This window comes from Stegostoma tigrinum, chromosome 33, assembly GCF_030684315.1.
Source record: "Stegostoma tigrinum isolate sSteTig4 chromosome 33, sSteTig4.hap1, whole genome shotgun sequence".
NCBI lineage: Eukaryota > Metazoa > Chordata > Chondrichthyes > Orectolobiformes > Stegostomatidae > Stegostoma > Stegostoma tigrinum.
Window position 1 is genome coordinate 28,332,397 of NC_081386.1, and position 23,266 is coordinate 28,355,662.

At 42.4% G+C, this 23,266-nt stretch overlaps 1 protein-coding gene across 1 annotated transcript in view; it reads left to right on the forward strand.

Moving 5' to 3' along the window:
* The window catches only part of LOC125467172 (A-kinase anchor protein 13-like), a 335,592-nt gene that overhangs the window by 156,463 nt on the left and 155,863 nt on the right, over positions 1-23,266 (forward strand). Inside the window, exon 9 of the mRNA XM_048562633.2 lies at positions 9,118-9,184. Coding sequence (XP_048418590.2) covers positions 9,118-9,184 — 67 coding nt within the window. The remainder of the gene's footprint in view (positions 1-9,117; positions 9,185-23,266) is intronic.

A 23,266-nucleotide genomic window follows, 5' to 3' on the forward strand; every position in this document is an offset into this window, starting at 1 on the left:
TGAAATTTCCCGTTATAAACATAGAAGCTTGCCAAATAAAATCTCGGTTTCAGAAATGGAAAGTTGGAATGGCTGAATATTCAGCAGAAAATCCTGGGAATCTACAGCACATCGACATCTAAAAAAGGAAAGTTTAGTTGATGTTTGAGGCTCTAATCTCCTTCTCACAAAGACTGCAGCCCAAATAGTCTCTTGCTGCTATTTTCAGTTTTATTTTGTTTCGTTTGAACGCACTGGGAGATGGGAAAGTGCCTTCCATTCCAGCATTTATTTATCACTTCTGCAAGAAGCCAACAGCTTTCACACAGGGCTCCTTGATGTCAGGGGCAGTCAAGGTCACCTCACCCTTCATGGGTTATTGTAACAAAAATAGGTGATTGAAGGATAATCCATGATGTTTACAGAACAATGCAACCCAGACTAGCTGTTATTAGTTACTGGGTTACAGTGGACTCCGTGAGGCGTCAGGAGATAGATTGACAGTCAGACGTTTTCATGTTCTTGCATAGATTTCTGTCTCAGCTGTGAGGGCAGATTGCAAGCCCATTCAGAGAGGCAGCAGGGTGAGGAGGTGTCTCAAGTTCTTGAATTCATGTTAGGCTCTGTGATCCAGTTTTTCAGTGATCTTGTTCCTCCCTGTTCCTTGCTTATAGCTCTCATTGCACCTTTCAGCTGATTGAAGGTGTTCAAGAGTTTCCATCTTGACCGTAGACACTATTGTGCTTTCAGTGGTGCAGATCCAAGGTTGGGAATTCTGTGGACAGTAACTTGCCTTTCCTGTTCACCAAAAACCTTTAATTTGATCCAAAAGGCACCATGGAGGAGTGTGATGAAAGACTCTTCACTTGCTTGCAGCTCCCACAAACCTTAAGAGGTTTGACACCATGATCCATCTCAACCTTCTCCAGAAGCTCCCAACTTCAGAGATACCAGGTTCAGTCAATTTGATTCTCTGTGTAATGTTAGAAATGATCACAATCACTAATATTGCAATGGCTGTACACTCTCACAGCATTCCAGCAATATTATTGAAGACTGTTCCCAAGCTTAACCACATCTCAAACCAGCTGTTTGAATACAGCTACATCACGAGCATTTACACGACGATGTGGAAAATTGCTCAAGCATGTCCTGTACGTAAAGCAGGACAAATCTAACCTGGCCAGTTACCACCCCGTCAGTCTGCTCAATCATCACTGAAGTGATGGAAGAGACCTTCCACAGTGATATAAAACCACACTTGCTTACTAATAAACTGCTCACTGACCACTGAGTTTGGGTCCTGCCAGTGTCTGTCAGTTGTTGACCTCATTACAGTCTTGTTTCATACATGGATAAAAGAGGTGAAGAATTCCACAGAGGAGATGAGAATGCCTGCCCTTAACATCAAACTTGCATGTGACTGAGTGTAGCCTAGCCGCTAGCCCTAGAAAAACTGGAATTAATGGGAAGGTAATTCACTACTGGTTGGAGTCATACCTGGCACAAAGGAAGATGTTCGTGGCTGTTGGAACTCAGCTCCAAGCAGTCTCTTCAAGACTCCTTCAGGGTAGTGTTGTAGTCCCAACCATCTTCAGCTGCTTCATTAATGACCTTCCTTCCATCAGAAGGTCATAAGTGACGGTGCATGGTCATCTGTGAACAGTGTTCAGTACCGTTCACGACTCTTCAGATTCTGAAGCCCATTCCCAAATGCAGCTTGACCTTGACTTTATCCAGGCTTGTGCTGACAAGTGGCAAGTAAAATTTACTCCACACAGGTACCAGGCAATGACTGTTTCCAACAAGAGAGAATTTAATCATCATCCCTAATCATCAATGACATTATGTTCAGTGAGCCTCCCACTGTCAACATCCAGGAGGTTACCATTAACCATAAATTAAACTGGACTTGCCTTATAAATACTGGGGCTATAACAGCAAGTCAGTGCTCGGAATCCTGACTGACTAACCCCTTGACTCCCCAAAGCCTGTCTACCATCTACAAAGCTCAGGTCAGGAGTGTGATAGAATACTCCTCACTTGCCTGGATGGGTGCATCTCCATCAGCACTTGAAGCTTGACACCATCCAGAACAAAACAGCCCACCTGATTTTATTTTTATTATTATTCTTTCATGGGATGTGGGCGTTGCTGGCTGGACCAGCATTAATTGCCCAGAGGGCAGTTAAAAGTTAACCACATTGCTGTGGATCTGGAGTCACATGTAGGCCAGACCAGGTAAGGATGGCAGATTTCCTTCCCTGAAGGACATAATTGAACCAGATGGGCTTTTCATTTGACAATCGGCAATGGTTTCATGGTCATCATTAGACTTTTAATTCCATATTATTATTGAATTTAAATTCCACCATCTGCCATGGTGGGATTTGAATCCGGGTCCCCAGAACATTACCTGGGTCTCTGGATTAATAGCCTAACAATAATACCACAAGACCAGTGCTTACCCAAGCCGGGAGACATCCACTCCCTCTACTGCCAATGCTCAGTATCGGGGATGTATACTGTCTATAAGATGCATTGCAGAAATTCACCAGGGCTCCTAAAGCAGCACCTCCCAAACCCATGACCACTCAGCCCTGGAAGGACAAGAGCAGCAGATATATGGGAACATCACCACCTGTAATTTCCCCTCCAAGCCACTCACCACCCTGACTTGAAAGTATATCTCCAGTGTCACTTAGGTCAAACTCCTGAAATTCTCTCACATGGACTACAGCGGTTCAAGAAGGCAGCTCGCTGCCACCATTCCCTCTCACTACGCAGTTGCTTGGAAACTCTGCAAATGTTGGTCCATGTGCATTACACGTTACACAAAGCAATAAATTCATGGACAAAGCAGTCCATTTGATCAGTAACCCTTTGCACCTGCCTACGCTGACATACAGCTGTGAACATGCTTCTTGAATAAAATACTGTTAAAAAGAGCAGATATTTCAGGTTACATCTGTACAAACACTGTTCAGGTGCATAAAGGCCACCCTGTCACTGACTGTGTTTGTGTAAAAGAAAATTCTCAGGTGCTGATTTATTCATTCTACCGTCTTCAGGAAGCATTCTCTTTATATACGGTAACATTTAAACACTGGTTTTGAGTAGGGAACAAAGATTTTTCGCTGTTTGTACCCAAGGGATTCCAGTGTGTTTAAATGATTGTGAAATCGTTAAATCCCTACTGTGCGTAAAGAGGCCGTTTGGCCCATTTGAGTCTGCACCGACCGCCGAAGAATATCCCCAGCATACCCAGCCCCCAGCCCTATCCCCGTAACTCCGCATTCTCCCATGGCTAATCCACTTAGTCTACACGTCCCTAGACATTACGGGCAATTTACTATAGCCAATCCACCTAACCTATGCATCTCGGACCAACCACAGGTGTGTTAGTGTCATCGATGCATAATCATAAAGAATGATGTCTGCAATGAGTAGCTGATGCTGGCTTTCAAAATCTTGAGTAGGGAGAATGCAAGGAGCACACCTCATTAAAAAGCTGAATAATACCTAATGTAAAGTTACCAAAAAATGATTTCATCAGTATCAACACACAGCATTTAACAAACAAGATTTGATACTGAACCATATAAGGACGTTACAAGAAATTGTGAGATCCGCTGTGCTGGTTTTTGTCACAAGATGGGGTGGAGTGTTGGAGAAGGGAGCTTCTGCTATTAATATGTGGAGTTTTGGTTGATCACTCCTGAAATGCTGTGTTTTAGTGGTCTTACCTTCAAGAGTGCAATGAATATCCACTGGATTGGTTCCTTGTCAAGAAGTCTATCATGTGAAGAGTGATCCCATACAACAGGGCAGCAGGGTGGCTCAGTGGTTAGCACTGCTGCTTCACGGTGCTAGGGACCCAGGTTCAGCTCCAGCCTCAGGTGACAGTGTGTGTGGAGTTGGCACTTACTCCCCATGTCTGTGTGGGTTTCCTCCGGATGCTCCGGTTTCCTCCCACAGACCAAAGTTAGGTGGATCAGCCATCCTAAGTTGCTCATAGTGTCCAGGTATATGCAGGGTTATAGGGTAAGGCGGAGGTCTTTGTGGGCTGCTACTTGGATGGTCAATGACAACTCACTGGCCAGATGACCTGCTTCCACACTGCAGGGATTCAATAATTCTCTTCTATGATTCTAAGTTTGCACAAAAACATAGAAATCAGGAATGAGAGCAGGCCATTCGGTCCTTTTGAGTGTGCTCAAACATTCAATGTTTGGCTGGTCATCCAACTCAGTCCCACAATCTTCCCCCATGCCCTTTGATCCGTTTAGCTCCAAGAACTACGTCTAATTCCTTCTTGGAAGCATTCAGTGTTTTGTCATCAACCGCCTTCTGTGGCAGAGAATTTCACAGGCTCCCCACTGACTGGGTGAAGAAATTTCTCCCATCTCAGTCCTACGTAGCTGACCCTGGATCCTTAAACTAGTTTTGGACCCCCTAGTTTTGGGCTCCCTCTTGACCAGCTTGACTGGGTAGGTGCTGAGAGGTTGTTTCCCTTAGCTTGAGAGTCTAGAACTAGAAAGTCATAGTCTGAAGATAAAAGATTGTCATTTAAGACTGAGATGAAGAATCAGGTGCATCGTTCCTTGAAAGTAGAATTGCAGGTGGACAGGTTGGTGAAGAAGGCATTTGGCATGCTTGCCTTCATTGGTCAGAGCATTGAGTATGGAAGTTGGGATGTCATGCTGCAGCTGTACAACATTGAGGCAACTTTTAGAGTACTGTGTACAATTCTGGTCACCCTGCTTTAGAAAAAATGTTAAATTTGAGAGGGTGCAGAAAAGATCAAGAAGGATGTTGCCAGGATCGGAGGATTTTGGTTATAAGGAGAGGCTGAATAGGCTGAGGCTTTTTTCACTGGATTGTTGGAGGCTGAGGGATGACCTTATAGAGGTTTATAGAATCATGAGTGGCATTGATAAGATGCATAGCCAAGGTATTTTCCCTTAGGATAGGGGAAGTCTTGGAATTCCTTCCCTAACAAAATTATGGGTGAACCTACCACAGGTCATTTGCAGTGGTTCAAGAAGGTAGCTCACCAACCCCTTCTCAAGGGCAGCAAGGGACGGGCAATGAACATTAGCCAGCCAGCGACACCCACATCTCACAAATGAATAAATTTTTTAAAAGTCCAGAACTAGAGGTCAGACGTTTAAGGTGAGAAGGGAAAGATTTAAAAAGGACCTGAAGGGTAACTTTTATACGCAGAGGGATGTACTAACAGTTCCCTTGTACCATGTCAAAGTGAAGATCAGTCATTAGTGTTGCCAGTTAATTGGTCATTGAGGACACCATCACAGCTGGTGTTGCCCAGCAAAGATTACTGCATAACCCACAGAGGGGAGCATTCCCTTCTGGCCCATACAACTGAGGCTGCCAGTCATGCCCAAATTCCTAATAGTTACCAAAATAGTTCTCAGTAAGCTTTTTGAAAGGAAGGGGTGTTTATTGAAAGATTCTTTATTCAGTTAGTATAAACAATGCAAGTTTTGTCAAGTGACATGGTTGTAATGGAGCTTGTTTTGTTGAGGGCCTAACAGTATCCTGTAGCAACCACTTAAATGAAGGAACTCCACAAATGGCATCTATTGACTGTGAAGAAAACCTCTTGCATTTCATGAGCTATAGTCAAAGCCAAACAGGAAACTTGTTTCCAATTATTTAAAAATAGGTTGCCTTATTTGGGGAGCCTATTCTGCTGTTTTTTTTCCATCATGTCTCTAATTGTTTCACAACGTAATTTTTATTATTTTAAAAGCATAAGAGTTCCCTCTGTTCCCATCCCCACATCCAGTCCAAATATTAAATATAAACTTAGTTAAAATAATTGTCTTCTTACTTCTTGAGCCAGAAACTCTACTCTTATTGCAGACTTGAACACAAAATCTAGGCTACAGTGCTGACAAAATGCTGAGCTGCCAAAGGTATCCTTTATTGACGATGCATTAAACTAAAGCCCTGTTTATCTTTTTAATGGTTCAAGTGATAATTAAATATAGCAGAACACTACTTTGCCCAAGTTCTTTTCCACAAAAAGCTCTGAGCAGAAGTTAAATCATGGAGAATAGTGGAGAATATAATTCTTTTTACTTTGTTTCATTCATGGAACGTCAATATCACTGCCAAGCGTTTGATGCCCAATCCTGGTTGCCCTTCAATGCATAGGCTGATTGGCATGTGTTTCCATTTTACAGGGGTGCTCAGAGTGCCACCCACATTGCTATGTGGTTGAAGTTGCGTGTAGGCTCGACCAGATAACGAAGTCACGTTTTTGTTTCCCTCAAACAATAATGAGCCATGTGGGTTTTACTGCAAATCATGGTTTCATGATTACTTTGCTTTATTATTCGCCTCTGGGATATGGGCCTTGCTGGCTGGGTCAGCATTCATTGCTTGTCCCTGGTTACCCTGGAGAAGATGGAGGTGAGCTGCCCGTTGAACCGCTGTTGTCCGTGCACTGTGGGTTGACCCACAATGCTGTCAGGGAAGGAGTTCCAGGATTTTGACCCAGCAGCACCTGAAGGAATGGCAGTATATTTGCAAGTTGGGCTTGCAAAGTGAGTGGCTCAGAAGGGAACTTGCAGACGGTGGTGTTCCCATGTATTTGCTGCCTCTGTCTTTTTAGGGGATAGTGAATGTGGGTTTGGAAGGTACTGCCTAAGAGCCCATTGGGATTTTTTACAGTGCATCTTGCAGATAGTACGCACTGTGCATCAGTGGTGGAGAGAGTGTATGATTGTGGATATGTGCCAGCCAAGTAGACTGCTTTGTCCTACGTGGTGTCAAGCTTCTTGTTATTTGAGCTACACCATCTGGGAAAGTGAGGAGCATTCTATCACACTCCTACCTTGTGCCTTGTAGCTGTTGGACAGGTTTTGGGGAGTTAGGAAATAAGTTATTTGCTGCAGTATTCTTAGCTCTGACCTGCTGTTGCAGCCCAGTGTTTATATGATGAGTCCAGTTCTGTTTTTGGCCAATTGTGCTGATAGTGGGGGATTCAGTGATGGTAACATCATTGACTGTTAAGAGTCAATAGTTAGATTCTGTCTTATTGGAGATGTTCTTTACCTGTCTTTTGTGTGGTACAAATGGCACTTGCCATTTGTGGATATTTTCTAGGGCTTGCCGCATTTTGACAAGGACTACTTCAGTTACTGAGACTTGCTTTAAAAATTCTAAATGATTAAATTTCATTTAAATTCCACCAGCTGCCATCATAGGATTTGAATCCATGTCCCCAACATATTAACTGGGCCTCTGGATTACTGAACCAATACCATGACTGCTACACCACCACCCAACGTAGAAAGCGATTTTTTTCAAGTTGCTGGCCATGGCCAAGTCTCCCCCCTCCACCCAGACTGTCCGATGCACGGTCTGTCCTTGAGCAGCTGTTGATCTTTGTCTGAAAAAGAGGAAAATAGATTTGTTTGTAATGCCTGAAAGTATGCTCTTCGGTGCTCCTAAGGATGAAGGGCATATCTTACGAGGTGTGGTTGAGGACTCTGTCTGTACATGATGGAGTTTAGAAGGATGAGAGGGAATCTCAGAATACTGAGAGGCCTAGATGGAGTGGACATGGAAAGGTTGTTTCCACTAAAAGAGAGATTAGGACCTGAGAGCACATCCTCAGAATGAAGGGATGACCCTTTTGCACGAGGTTGAGGTAGAGCTTTTTTCCACCAGAGGGCAGTGAATCCGTGGAACTCATTACTGCAGAGGCAAAGTTGTTGAGTGTAGTTAAGACAGAGATAGATTTTTAATTAGTATGGGGATTAAAAGTTACAAGGAGGAGACAAGAGAATGGAGTTGTAAACATAGGAGCTATGATCGAATGATGGAGCAGACTGAATGGGCTGAATTTCTTAATTCTGTTCCTATATTTTATGGTCTAATGCTCTGATCTGTTCAGTTCAGCACCAGCATCCAATCCCAATTCTTGTCCGAGTTCCCAATCCATTTGAGAACACCTGCACCTCTCCCTTTAAGTCCAAAATAATTGAAGTCAAAAGAATAAAAGAATCCCATGACTATCAGACTTCCTGCCTTGCTTAATCTAGCCTTGAAGAAGGGCCAAGGCCTGTGGGAAATTCTTAACCATGATCAGAAAGTACGGGGGTGAGAAGAGAGAAACTGTAAACACGAGCAGCCAATGACATCAAACTTGAGTCTAGGAGGTGGATCAATGATGAGAGGAAAGGGATTTGAATGGGTCTGCAGTTTGCAAATTTCTGGAAAAGAAATTGTAATTATAAATGATGCAAGCCCAGTGAGATTTCAAAGTAGAATGTGGATTAGGTAGGGCAGTATATCTTCAAGCTTTCTTTGGCTTAATCACATTGTCTCAAAATATTACACACACAATAATAACATTGACTGGACTCTAGCATATCTGCAAGTTCAGAAACTTGATGGACTGAGCCAGTAGCATAAACAAAACAGAGAGACCAGAAACGATCAGTCTGCCCATGCATTTCCTTTTCAGTCATGTAATTTGAGCAGTTCTTGAATAGAGCCTGATCGTGATAGTTGGAAACCAATGTCCCTCAGTCCCTCTGATACAGCTGCTCTCAGACCCTGATGTGGGTGGACTTCAGCTGAGCCGCTAGGAATTTTACAACTGTGGTCCAGAAATCTGAGCTGGAGTCCAGCTTCCCAAATTGCTAAAAGAATGCGTGGGCTGGATGTCAACTGCGTGACTTTGTTTACCCCCAAAGATTTTAGAAAGTGATATTTGAAAGGCAGGTAGGAGAAAACAAAATCTGTACTAAAAATAGATTGCACTGGCTATTAAAGGTTTGACATTGAATCTTTCCCAAAAATGAATGAATTCTAGCCTTTTGCTTTCAGATGTCAACTGAGCTAACTTCAGATTTTTTTCAAAAAGGAAGTTGACTCTATTTATAATTACCATATGCAAAACTTGCTTTTGTTTAGAAACAGTACAGTAGCTATTGGCACTAGTGCAGATTTATCAAGCACACTGACGACTGCAAGTTCAACTGTTTCTTGCTCCAAAATCCTTTGGCAGCTTGAGCAGTCACTTGGTTTGCTGTCTCTTGCTTATTTGTGTCCCCCTCAGAGAGTACTTCCTCCTGACTGTCTGCTTTCACCTTACAGATTAGCCGAGAAAGCTGGTATCCTGATCCCACGCGTGGCCAATCAAAGCAGAGTGCCAGTGCAGCCGGTGAGTAAAGGGGTTTGAGTGGTATGATGTGTTGTGCTTTGGAATCTGTTCTGCTAATGGTAACTCCATCAAAACCCTAAAGAGTTGTAACAATGAATTAATGGGTCAGCATGCTGAGAAATCAAAGTTAATTAAAATCTCCTGAACATTTTAAAAGCTTTCAGATGATCAAAGTGAAATTATCTTTGTCAACTCTGCTTCCGATTCCCAAACCTAAGTGTCGTAAGTTGCAGTGTTTGAGATTATTCATTTCTAAAGCTAACGACTCTTTATTGTTGAATGTTCAGACCAGGATTTAAAATTCAAATGTCATTCAAAAAACTGGTACAATAGGCTGTAGAGATTGGAACCAGGTGGATCTTATTGACTGAGATCTTTGGGGCTGTTAAATCAGGCCAATCAGAAAGCCCTGAGTGACAGACATAAACAGGAGATGCAGAATCCCCTCACTTCAGGGACTGACTCTCAGCCGGCCGGCCGGCCAGCCAGCGCCTGTGTACTATGCACAAATAAATAAAGGATGACGTGGTGATGGGATACTGGCCTCTGTGCAGTTATTTCATAGGGCATGTTGCTGCTTTCCTTATTGGATGGAAAAGCTCCATAATTTATCTCGCTTTATATTGTTCCCCACCCCATAAATTAAAAGTGTAAAATCCACTTGGGGTGCAACTCAGATTGCAGGGAATCAGGGGGGAAACACAAATTTCTTAAAATAGTTACTGCCACTATGATGGCAATTACTTCTAATTAAAACGTGTATAGGAGGAAGAGTATTTGGCCTCTTGGACATTTTTTCCAATGTTAACAAATGGAAAAACCTCCAGCTACTGATACCATATCTAGGTGGAACTGTTATTCAGTTTGTATCTACAGCATGGTTCAAATCTGATCATCCCTTTACTGCGCCATTGTCTCCACGACCATTTCTCATGCTGGCCTTTGTCTCGCTGGAGATAATTGTTTGGCCCCTTTTTTTCTGGTGGGGGGAATGGGTTCAGGCCTACGTCCTAGAAGCCTGATCTTAAAACCACTCAATCTCATTTCAAGTGATATTTACTGAGAGTTGACTTTTAATCTGAGCTTGGGTCGAACACATTATTGCAGCGAACGATTGTTTTCAACATTGCAGTCGTTACCCTAAGGGTAGCAATCTCACCCGTGGAGTGATCTGATGAGTAGTTATTTCACAACTTTCTGACTGTACTTTGTACTGGGTCCAAGATTTTTTTTAATGATGGTTAGAATGCGCACAACAGGTCATGTGATTTCAATTCTCTTTCCATTAGCCAAGCCATGGAAAAAGCTCACTGTTACATACGTGAATAGTCGAAGTAGATGATAATTTGTTGAAATCCATTCTGCTTTTGGATCTGCTTGCTTACCTGGAAGGTTTTCTGAACCGACATTTAGTGCTGGTTTCATACACTTAATGATTCAAGCATCTACTGCACAGCACCATTCTTACCCACAATTATATGTAATCACTATTAAATATATATGTACTCCTGATAAATTATTATATATATTTATTGTGGCTTCAGCAGTGAAAGCAGCCAAGCTCCCTTGACAACCATGACGATTGCACAAAAAAAAATTTAGACCAAATTTGACTGTTTTGCGAATTAGCTCAGTTGAGCCCTTTTTAAACCTTGCAGCGTTCAGAAAATAATTGAGCCAAGTCAGTCCAACACTCTTTTGTAGTTTGTGGTTAACTGATTACAATATTCCTGTTACATAGTATTGTGAGTTGGAAGAGAAGGACCAGGAAATTGACAGCAATTAGAGAATTCAGTTTGCTCAATTAACAATAGATCCTCTGTACTGCAGAAACAGAGCACACATCTGGGCCCTTAGCAGTAATTTGGACTGTACAACGCTTAGACTGGGACTGTTTAGGATAAGGCCTGGCTACAGCAATGAGATGCTATCACAGATTCACAAGTGCAGCTGATTAGATAACTCTGTCATGGATGCAATGTGGCCAGATTCATGAGTTGAATATTTATTGAACGTGACATGCCAGCCTCGTAATCCTTTTTCACTTTTGTTTCCTGTACCCTCAAGTGACTGTCATTCTGGAATGATGATGGGCTATTTTTAGAGAGCGGAATTGTTTCAAAGTGAGCTCCAAATGTATGTTATTAGAATAATGTAGATGCAAATTTAGAATGGAGGTGGGGCAGTGAAGTAATGGGTCGATCATCTCCAATTGCTCCCATCAGTAACACATGTTGTAGCCAGTTTTCAGCTTAATCTCATAAAGCATGAAACACCCTCTTCAGCTTTGTCAAATGGCTGATACTTGGTAATTATATCGCTTTGTTTTTCTATAAGTTGAAAGAATGTGTGGAAAAGTTTCAATCAATCATCTATTAATATACTTCCCAACTCCCCTCAGATCTGACAGTTTGTGATCTATGTTAAATAATCCTGCCCCTGAATTGAAATACAATCCTGTTTACGCCCAGCCATTCTTAGTTCTACATATCTCCTTTCTGTTTAAAAGTGATTCTGTTTCGTCAGATGAGTTTACCAGGTTCGCAAGTTCAACGGTGTGGAACAATATCTCCACGGTTCCCAGACAACAAATATTGTATAAATAAATATTCTCATTCTATCTATATAAAATCACACTGACTGTCATAGATTTATTTCCCTGAGGTTATTCCAAGGTTTGTGTGGTCCAAACTGTATAAAGAAATTCCAGTCTCAAAGGACTAGAACCTCTCTGTTTGAACTGGATTAGTGCCAATATTTACACATCAGTTACAGAAGAACTACATGCAAAGCCAGATTTGCTTTTAAGACAGGGGTGCCATTCAACTCCTCTAATTGGTGGCACGGTTTCTAACGCCTTTAGCTGTGGTTGAAACCAGGAAGAGAAGGTGTTTTTCTGGGTTTTCCTCTTCACTTGTGTATCCCCTAGTCCCATCTTCAGTCTTCAACGGTCTGACCTGTGTTGATCTCTAGTCTTGTCAAAACCAATATTCTTCCTGTAACCTACGTTACAAGACTGCGTACATTTCAAAAGGAACTCAGTAGCGTGATAGCATTTGGGGCTGTCTTGATTTTGAGAAACCTGCTACAAGAGACAAATCAGGAGAGTGATGGAATACTCCCCACTTGCCTGGCTGAATGCAGCACCAACAGCACTCAGTTGGGCTTGATACTATTCAGGACAAAGCTGCCTGCCTGATCAGCACCTAAAAGCGTTACACTTTCCAGCACAAACACAATGCGCCATTGGTGAATACCGTCTACAAGATCTATAACCACAAGCAGTTCCTTTGCCACCTTCCAAAGCACCTTCCAATCTCTAACGCCTAGAATGACAAGGGCAGCAGATCCATGGTAGCAACATCACCTGTAAGGTCACCTCCAAATTTCTCACCATCCTGATTTGGAAGTGTTCCTTCACTGTTCCTGGCTTAAATCTTGGAAGTCCCTCTCTGATGGCAGTGTGGGCGTACCTACAGCACATGGACTGCAACAAATCAAGAAGTTAGCTCAACTTCTCGAGGGCAAACCAGAGTGGATAACACATTCTGTCTTAGCCAGTGATATTTCAATCTCTTGAAGGACTTAGAGTCATATGGCACAGAAGCAGGCCCTTTGGCCTGATTCATTCATGCTGACCAGGTTTCTTAAACTGAACTAGTCCCATTTGCCTACATCTATTCCATTATTTGCTAAACCTTTCCTTTTCGTGTACTTGTCTAAATGTCTTCTAAATGTTGTAATAGTACCCACTTCTGCCCCTTTTGCTGACACTTGGCCGATGTACACACCACCCTCAGGGCCCTCTTAAATCTTTCCCCTCGTACATTACGCATATGCCCTCAAATTTTGGACTTCTCTATCCTGGGGAAAAGACTTTGGCTATTCACCTTGTCTATGCCCTTCGTGATTTTATAATTCTTTATAAGATCACCCCATTTGAAAATATAAAGTCTGAAAATATTAATATGTACAATATATAGGCTGTTCTTAGTGTGTGAACACAGGCAGTATCAAGATGCTAGTCGATCATGGAGAAGGCTTGATCTCACCTTTAGCCAAACTCTCACCCTTTCAAACAGGATATTAGCAAGAGCAGAGAGCCATGCTTATCCTCGTCCTCCATCAGCAACTGGTTATGTGGCTAGTTGAAACAATCCTACTCTGGTTTAGAACAGAACCCAGTGTTTGAACCCAACATCTTTCTGGTGTGTTTGTGTCTAAGTGTCAAGGTGTAGACATATTTGACATTTATTGTCATGAAGTACTTTCCTTATTCCAAGAAATATGCAGCAAAAGTTCAGCCCAATTGGTCTTACTTCATTTAACCCCAATGTGTATCTACTTCTGTTCCTTTCTCCATTTCCTGCCCTGGTTTCTTCTTAAATACATTTGTGCTGTTCACCTCAACTATTTTGAATGATCTTGCTTTAAAAATGCTACTTGCAGATATAAGTTATCTATTGGGCCCTTCAAACCCACTCCTCCATTTGATTGAATCATGGCTGACCTGACTTGTTGTCTTAACTCTATTTCCCAACCTATCCCTGATAACTATTGACTCCCTTGCTGATGGCATTGCTGAGGGCTGAAGAAACAAGGTCAGCAGTTGACCTCATGTCTCCTCAAGCCTGCTTTACCATTTAATCTGATTGTGTGCAAGAGTATTTGGCCCCTGAGTAACTTTGCTGTGATATCACAAGCTGCACATAACTGGGTATAGATACCACCGTATGGGCAGAGTTGGAGCAAAGTGGGGCAAAAGTACTAAAAGAAGCCCATGAGAAAGTCTGGCTGTCTGAAAGATATTTCCAGAGCACGCAGACATGAGCATTCACAGAAGGCAGATTAGTCATTGCTAAATGTAACTCTAAGTCCAAGTCTGGTACAAGATGACCATATATCATAGCATTTAGTATGAAGTTTAATGAATAGCGTTACTTTGAAAATAAGCCTGAACAAAGTCCTTGATTTTTCTTTCTCTTCGACCAGTCAACGTCAAATGCAAAAGCCATCATGAATCATAAAAATGTACAACAAAAGTCATGGCTGATTTGATCTTGGCCTCAACTCCATTTTACTGCCTGTTCTGCACAAGCCTTCACTTTGTAATAATTCAAAAATCAAAAGTCCAAATTGGCCTTGAATATGTTCAGCGGCTCAACGTCCTTGCCTTGTGGGATGGAGAATGTCAAAGATGCATGACCCCCCCCCCCCCACCCCCCCACCCCCATCTCTATCTAAAATGGCTGCTCCTTATTCTGGATCCGTGCCCCCCCCGTACCAGATTCCACTGATGATGGAGGGGCAGTTGGGGGGACACTTTCTCTAGCATCTACTCTGATACATCCTCAGAATCTTGTCTTTTTGCAAAAGATCACATCTCATTCTGCTAAACTCCAGTGACCATAGACCTAATCAGTTCAACTCCTTCATGTAAGACAGCCCCTTGGTCACAAGTATCAAATGAGTAAGGCCTCTCTGCACTGCCTTCAAAAGAAGTATATCCTTATTTGCAGGAGGGCAGTATTATTGTACACAGTCTTACCAATGTTCTGTGGAGTTGTAATGCAGTGACCCTATTTTTATACTCCATCCCTTTTGCATTAAAGGCCAACAGTCCATTCCTTATTTCTTGCTGTACCTGTGTGCTATTGATGCACTAACTGAGGTTTGTTTAACTACATCGTCTGTGGAGAAAGATGTTGAAGCATGGAGTCAAATGATCTCGTGAGTGACAGCATGGCTAAATTACACATTGTGACCTGTGGGTAATAAAATTGTATGATCGAGTCTAACACAATGCCTTCTGCACATAATGGGTGGAATTTAATGCAATTGCCCTGATGTACTTGGAGGTGCATGTGGAGTGTTTAATGTGTGGGAGGACGCTGGGTGGAGACCCTGACTGAAAGAAGGCTGAAGGACAACCTTCACACCATGCTGCCAATTTCGCCAGTGGGCAATTACTCCCTAATCAGCTCCCAAAAGCTGTTGACAAAAAAAACCAGATCCTGATTATATGTCTGTGAGATGTACCTCAGTTGAAGTACTGGACAGTTTTCGTCCCCTTATTGAAGTAAAGATACATTGGCATTAGAGGCCAAACTGAAGAGGCTCACTCTGTTGATCCTGGGTACAGAGGGATTGTCCTATGAGAAGCAGTTGAATAGGTTGGGCCTGTACTAGTTGGAATACAGAAGAATAAGAATTGACCAAATTGAAAAGTGCAAGATTGTTAGGGGCCTTGGCACGCGAGATGTGGAAAGATTGTTTCTCGTGGGAGACTCTGAAACCAGAGAGCGTAATCTCAGAATAAGGGATTGCCCTTTTAAGACAGTTGAGGAAGAATTTCTTCTCGGGCCAGTGAATCTGTGGAGTTCTTTACCACTCAGGGCTTGGAGGGGCAGGGACTTTAAGTATGTGCAATGCTGAGATAGAAATCCTTAATCAGTAAGGAATCAAGGGTTATGAGGGACAGGCAGGAAAGTTGAGTTGAGGATTATCAGATCAGCAATGATCTGATTAGATTAGATTCCCTACAGTGTGGGAACAGGCCCTTCAGCCCAACAAGTCCACACCGCCCCTTGGAGCATCCCACCCAGACCCATCCCCCTGTAACCCACACACCTCTGAACACTATGGGCTGTTTAGCACAGCCAGTCTACGCTGCCTGCACATCTTTGGACTGTAGGAGGAAACTGGAACACCCGGAGGAAACCCACACAGACACAGGGAGAATGTGCAAACTCCACACAGACAGTTGCCCGAGGCTGGAATCGAACCCGGGTCCCTGGCGCTGTGAGTCTGCAGTGCTAGCTGCTGAGCCACTGTGCCGATCTCAGTGAATGGTGAATCAGAATCGATGGGCTAATTGGCCTGCTTCTGGTCCAATGTTTTATGAAAGCTAATCAATTAAGGTTCAAGTATGTCTGACATTTTTGACTTCCATTGCAGAGAAAGGTGAAAATACAGAAAAGTGCCAAGAGGTAATACTAGTGCTGAAGATACAGAATTCATTTCCTAGGAAAATTCTGGTCATGCATTCCATGGAAAATGTATTTCTCCTAGATTTGGCACGTCTGTCAGTTGTGGCAATGACGTTTAGTGGTCATGTCCAGTTGCATTTATTTTTCCAAGTATTTGATTATATTCCCAAGCATTTGATGAGGTTTATCAAAAATGTCAGTCAAGTTGCCATTTGGGAATGAATTGTTTTTCTTTAAGCTCCTTGAGTAATAGGTTATCAATGACTGGGAGATTGAATTTTGTTTCTTGTTTTAAAATAAAAAAGTGGTCCAAGAAATGGGGAATTCAAATCCTGTCTAGCTGGCAGTGACATCTTTCCAGTCAAGCAGATGGATAGCAAATTTACAACCTTTCACTTGCTTTCACACTGTCAACTTTTGATACATTTAATCGGAGTTTAATGGAAAAAAATTAATTTTGCATGAAGAGTATTTGAGTTAATTTTCAATATTGTGTAGTTTTGGGGAAAAATAATCATTAGGGTTTTCAATAGATTGTCTCTGTCTCTTCCTTTCATCCCCTGTACCTTATCCCAACTTATTACTGTACTGAACCCTTCCACATTGAGTTCAGAGAGTACGCTCCCCATCTATTTCCCCGCTTTGTTCCTCAACAAACTCTCTATTCAACCCTCCGAATACAACTTCAAAGTTTTCTTCCATCCTCGTTTCATGCTTCTGCCCTTCTTCCGTCTGCCTCAGTGCTTCCTCCTTGACGACAGCTAATAGTTGCAGTTCTTCCTTCTTGCTTTTTCATTCATGGGATGTGGACATGTGGCTAGACCAGCATTTATTGCTGCCCATCCCTAATTGCCCAGAGAGCTGTTAAACTTCAGCTGCATTGCTGTGGGTTTGGGGTCACATATGGGCTGGGTAGGAATGGCAGATTTCCTTTCCTAAAGGGCATTAGTAAACCAGATGAGTTTTTAACCAACAACTGATAGTGGTTCCATGGTCACCATTTCAGATTTCTTTTTAGTTCATTGAATTCAAATTACACCAACTCATTATGGGAATCGAACTCACGTCCCCAGAATATTGACCGGCTGTTTGATTACCACCACGCTACTGCCTTCCCTCAAGGGGAGGCTTGTTGAGGTCTCCCTAAAGTAAAACAGACTGTGACTTTCTGAAGAAGGGTCCGGACCTGAAATGCCAACTTTCCTGCTCCTCTGATGCTCCCTGGCCTGCTGTGTTCCTCCAGCTCCACGCTATGTTATCCATGATTCCCAGCTGTGTTTATGTGTTCTCACACTATCCACTCCGAGCCGCTCCACTCTTTCTGCCATCTTACTTCTCCACTTCATCCTTTGTACTTCCCCTCACTGTCATTCGTGTTGGAATTTTGTAATTTAAGCTGGGCTCTATAAGTGATAATCATCCTTTTCAGTGAGAATTAACTGTTCGCTACTCAGTGGCTTGAATCACATTAGAGGCAGGAAGTGGGTATGTGTAGCAATGATGGAGGAGGGGCTCCCAGAAAGGTGTTCATTGACCCATAAGCAACATTGACCCAAAGTCCCAGTCACCTTGCTGTTACTTCAGTGCTGTGCACAACCAAAGATAACTTTCAACTTATTTTTGCAAAGGTATTTCCTCCCTGGCACAGTTTTGGTCTGTCGAATAAAAAGTGCACTGCATGTGTATGTAACTTGCATTTGAATGTTTGTTTAGTGGTAAAGCTCTCTGCTTCAAGCCAGAGAATTCTGAAGCAGGTAAGGAATGCCACAGTTCTGAGGCCCTGAGAAGGAATAAGTTCAAATGGGTGACACTGTGTCAAGTCTTAACTTCTGGACACAGTGAAAATGCTGGTGAGGGAAAGAACTCGAGCTGAGAATTTTCTGTGATGCAGCGAGAGGCTATAGTCTGGAATGTACTGCCTGAAATGGTAGTGGAATGTGTTGCCTGAGACGATAGTGGAGGCAGATTCATTGAGAATTTTCAAAAGGGATTGGATAGCTCGTTGTTCCAGCCTAGTAGGAAAGGGCAGGGGAGTAGCACTAATTTGACATTTGGATGTCTCTTTCAAAGAACTGTTGGTGTGAAGATGGGCTGAATGGCTCCTATTGTGCATTATGTTTTATTCATAACTCAAAAGGATTCTAACAGAGAGGCCAGCAGGAAAATTGGTTTGGAGTGCAGTTGACTATGGAGTAGAGTTTTACATCATGGCCCATGGTGTCCATGTTCTAAGGCTGAGTTTATACCTTTTCCTGGTGGTGTTGAACTGGGTAATTGTCATTCTCTAATTTACTGTACTAGTAATCTGGATGTAGCCACGATAAAATAATTCCAGTTCTTTACTCTCACTATACACATTACTGTAAATCAAGCACAGAGTGCTGCTTCTCTCTGTCTCCACTGTCAGACTCTTCTCCCTGAGTGTCTTTCATGATTACACCATCAGTCACATCACTGCCTGATTTACATTCTACCCTAACTCCACTCTTGTGACTATTTTAATATCTGATAAAGGGAAAACAAGGCAAGAAAGAACTACCTATTGTTAAGTGTGCCTTTTCTTGTAAGTTGACTGGGCCACTGTAGCTTTAACAAAACTGAGTTGAGGCTGGAATTCAGCCATATTTCATGATGCTGAATGTTATATCCTCTGTTATGAATTTAAGTATTCTGCATTACGTTTTCAGCTGATCATTTCTTAATTGAGATCAGCTTCATAAGGATCTAACCGAAGTAGGTAGATAGAAAGTAGTTCCCATTGACAGAGAGGCTGAGGGCGCCAATTTAAGGTGATTGGCTAAATAACCAAAAGTGACATGAATAATGATGTATTTATGTGGTGAGTGGTTGGGATTTGGAATGCACTGCCGGAGAGTGTGGTGGTAGCAGGTTCATTTGTGGCTCTCCAAAGGGAAGTTGGATACACACTTGAAGAGAGAAAATTGCAGGGTATTCAGTAAAAGAGCAGAGATGGGATTAGATGAGTTTCTCTTGGAAAGAGCCGGCATGGAAACAGTGGGCTGAATGGCCTCTTTTTCTGCTCTGTGGCCAATGAATGGTTATATAGGGCGGGAAAATTAGCAGATAAAAGCTATAAAGATAGTGAATGGACAAACTTTACTTTGTGTATTGAATAATCTAAACAGCCCAGAAATTTGAATATACCATGGAAAAGAAAAAATGAAAAAGATTTGCATTTATATGACACCTTTCACAATGGCATGATGCCCCAAAAAAGCTTCCTGGCCAATGGCATATTATTGGAATGTAGTCATTGTTTTAATGTAGGGAAGGTAATTGCCAAATGTAACACTTTGCAAGTTGGCTCCCACAAATGGCAGTGAGATGATGACCAGGTGTCATTTTTGTGGTGCTGGTTGTTAGCTACGTTATTGACCCAGAGAGTAGGGAGAATGCCCTTGCTGTGAAGTTCTATCATGTCTGTCTGAGAGAGCAGCCGGGTCTTGTTTTAATGTGCCATCTGAAGGCGGCACCTCTGACAGTGCAGCACGCCCTCAACACTGCACTTGAACGTCAGGATTTAGTTTTTTGTGGTGTGAAACCTGCTGTCATCAAACTGACTGGGAAATGTGCTTCCAGCGAGCCTCGACTGACAATACCCTTTGGCTGTCAAGATGCAGAACACAATCCTGCACACTTCAGCTCCTCCCTTCATTGTGCTGCGTTCAAATCAAGATTCATTGCAGTATTTGGGATCAGAATTGATTATCTCCCTGAGCATTAAACTGTGAATCTCTTTACCACAATCTCAAAACATACAATGTGTTGAGTTTGGCGTTGCCTAATCAGGATCTCTAATTCTCCTCGTCTCTCTTCCTTCATTTCAACTTTAGTCTTATGCTATGGACCTTGCCTTTTAATCCAATCCATTCTGTTACAAAACTAAAGAAAAGGGCCCCAACAAAACTATCAGGAATAAAGACATGGCGAAAAAAAACATTATTCTGTCCTCCTGATGAAGCCCAGTTTTATATTTTTACAGCTTTGGCAATGTTAGCAGCAAAGATCTGGCTTGGGTCCCAGACCTCCAGTCACTGCATGCTCCTCTCCATCCCCATCCCACCACACCCTGCAGAGGAGCCAGGTTTGCCTCACCTCAGGCAGTCAGCCAAATACACATTCCCACAGCACCCAGCTCACTAGATCCTGACTCACGTGACCAGCTCTCAAGGCTTTGTGAACATTAGTATTGGGCCATACCTCCTTAAGCAAAACAGTGGTGTTCCCAGCGGCTAGAAGTTTCATAGATGCCATAACAGCCAATGTGAGACAGAAAAGGAGGAAGGACTACGGTTGTTTTATTGCAATTGGGAAGCACTGTGATTCGCTGTTCTGCAATGTATGTTGCATTCGCCCTGTCGTTTCATCCTAAACTCTGTTCCCTCCTTTACTTTGAAGATGCCACTCACGTTGGTGTACTTTTCCATGGTTGGTAATAATCCTCTTGAATTTTTTTTCAAGTATCCACCTTAATGTAATAGTCTAGGCAGCTTGTTGCGAGCACATTGCTCAACTATATTGAGGGGGTGAGTCAGTCTCTTAGAACAGATTCTGACATGAGAGTTAATGATATGATGTACTCATGCTTTCCAGATGGGGGTCATTTGAACGTGATCCTGAGTACGAACCCTAAAGGATTACCTTCTGCCTGAAACCATTGAGACTAGGAAGCTAATTATCATCTACTACCATTATACCTTCCGTTGTGATGAGAAAACTGATTAGGGACTCTGAATCTTACTGGACGTTGTGGCTATACCGTATCACTAGGTCCACTTATGCGTGAAATCAGAATGATTGTGCTTTGGTGATTGAAGAACATGGCTCTGAAGTCTTTGCGGTTCAAATCTGCATTGCTCCTCTTGCTATATCTGTCTCTGCAGTTCATGTCTCTTATAAAGGGAAGGTTTGTTGAGAACTAAGAAATATGTTGCAACTTCAGCAGTTAACAGGTTGAAGTGAAATATGAACCAAAAGAACTGTGGATGCTGTAAATCAGGAAGAAGAAACAGAGATAATGGGAACTGCAGATGCTGGAGAATTCCAAGATAATAAAATGTGAGGCTGGATGAACACAGCAGGCCAAGCAGCATCTCAGGAGCACAAAAGCTGACGTTTCGGGCCTAGACCCTTCATCAGAGGAAGAAGAAACAGGTGTTTTGAGGAAGGGCCACAGGCCTGAAACATTAACTCTGATATTTTTCTTCACAGATGCTGCCAGACCTGCTGAGCTTTTCCAGCAGCTTCTGTTTTTGTTGTTGAAGTGTTATATGACCTTATTTCTCAAATGAATGTGTGGCACTCGTAAATTGTCAGGAAGGTTAAATTTGCATTTTACTGCTCAGGGGTAGAAGAAAGGCCTTAGGTATAATATTCTAGCAGTTCATAAAATGATATTTTGATGGAATTCGGTATTTTTTAAATTAGACAAAGTCTCCTGTGGCATATTGGAAGGACAGCGTTGGTCTGCCAATGTAAACTCTGCTTTTCTGTTTGCGGTAATCAAAATTTCTTCTCATTTGATGCAGTGGTTCCACCCTACGTACTAGACCTGTGACCTTTAGATCCTACCTCTCCCTCCATCTATGAAGGAACTCCTTTGGGTGGAGTTTTTTTTTGCAAGCGACAGTCGATGAGTAAGCTTGAAGTAAATATTCAAAAAGCAGTCTGTATGATCAAAACAAAGTTTTTTTTTTAACGCTTTTTAAAGGGATTAAAATTCTTGGGTGTAAAAATTGATGTTAGGAACACATTTATCTTTCTATGTAAGGCCATAAGGTATTAAAGCAGATATAGGCCATTTGGCCCACCTGGTTTGGTCCACCATTAAATCATGCTTGATATGTTTCTCCCTTCTCCCCATAACCTGTGATCCCCTCACTAATCAAGAACCTATCTATCTCCGACTTACATACACTTAATGACTTGGCCTCCAGAGCCTCCTGCTGCAGTCAGTTCCACGGATGAACTGGCAGAAGAAATTCTTTCTTATCTCAGTAAATTGCCCCCTCTCCACATTTTACTGTTGATTTAAGGGATGGGAATTTTATTTTGTTCTTATTGGGATAAGGAACATATGTGGTTAAAGAGCACATCAGTACTAATTAATCGTAAAATCAAAAACTGATGGAAAAATGGTCCAGTTGTTAACAACCTGTCATGTATATCCACAGTTTGAGAGTTTAAATCCCACACCAGGAATTAAATGCACAGTTGAAGATGCAATGTAACATGAAATCAAAGTCCTGTGCAGCTGAGTGCTAACACGATGCAGTACCTTGTTGAGGTGCTGTAATTTATTTTTATTGTTCATATATAGGATGTGAGCACACTGGCTGGTCAGTGTTTATAGCTCATCCTTTACTATCTTTGAAATGAGTGGCTTGCTATGGGGTCTGGATTCACATGGAGGCAACACGGGACAAAGCTGGCAGATCTCCTTCCCCAAAGAACGTTTGTGAACCAGATGAGTTTTTACAACTCTTAACAGTGGTTATTTAGTTGTCATTAACCTATTTCTAAATTCTAGATTTTTAAAAGTTTGATTCCAATTTCAACATCTGCCCTGTTGGGATTTGAAACCATTCCTCCAAAACATTAGGGATCCGGGAATACTAGTCCACATTACCACTTCCATAAAGCAGTGCCTCCCCTAATGAATCTGGGAGTCATTTCAGATGTTTGGAGAGCCAATGAGGGAGGTGAGCTGTCTGCTTCAAGGAAAGAATCACAGAGTCATTAGCCCTCTGAATGAGATACAATCAGGCAGCTGGAAGGCCACCCAGTAGATCTTCATGTGAGCCAGCGGTGGGATGCAGATATCCCACTTAGCAGCAACGACCAGCCAACAGAAGTTGACTGCCTTTGTGCTTAGCATCACATTTCCTCCCAGAATCATGGAGGAGCTAGGAAAGGGAGGGCAAGTGATGGAAGGTAGGAGTACACAGGATGGCAGCAAAGATCTATTCGGGCTTTTGAGGTCTTGATAATGAGACGGTATTTGTCCTGAATGTTGCAAAACCTCCATTGTCATTTCATGTCAGAAGGTAGCAGATTCAAGTCCCTTTCCAGA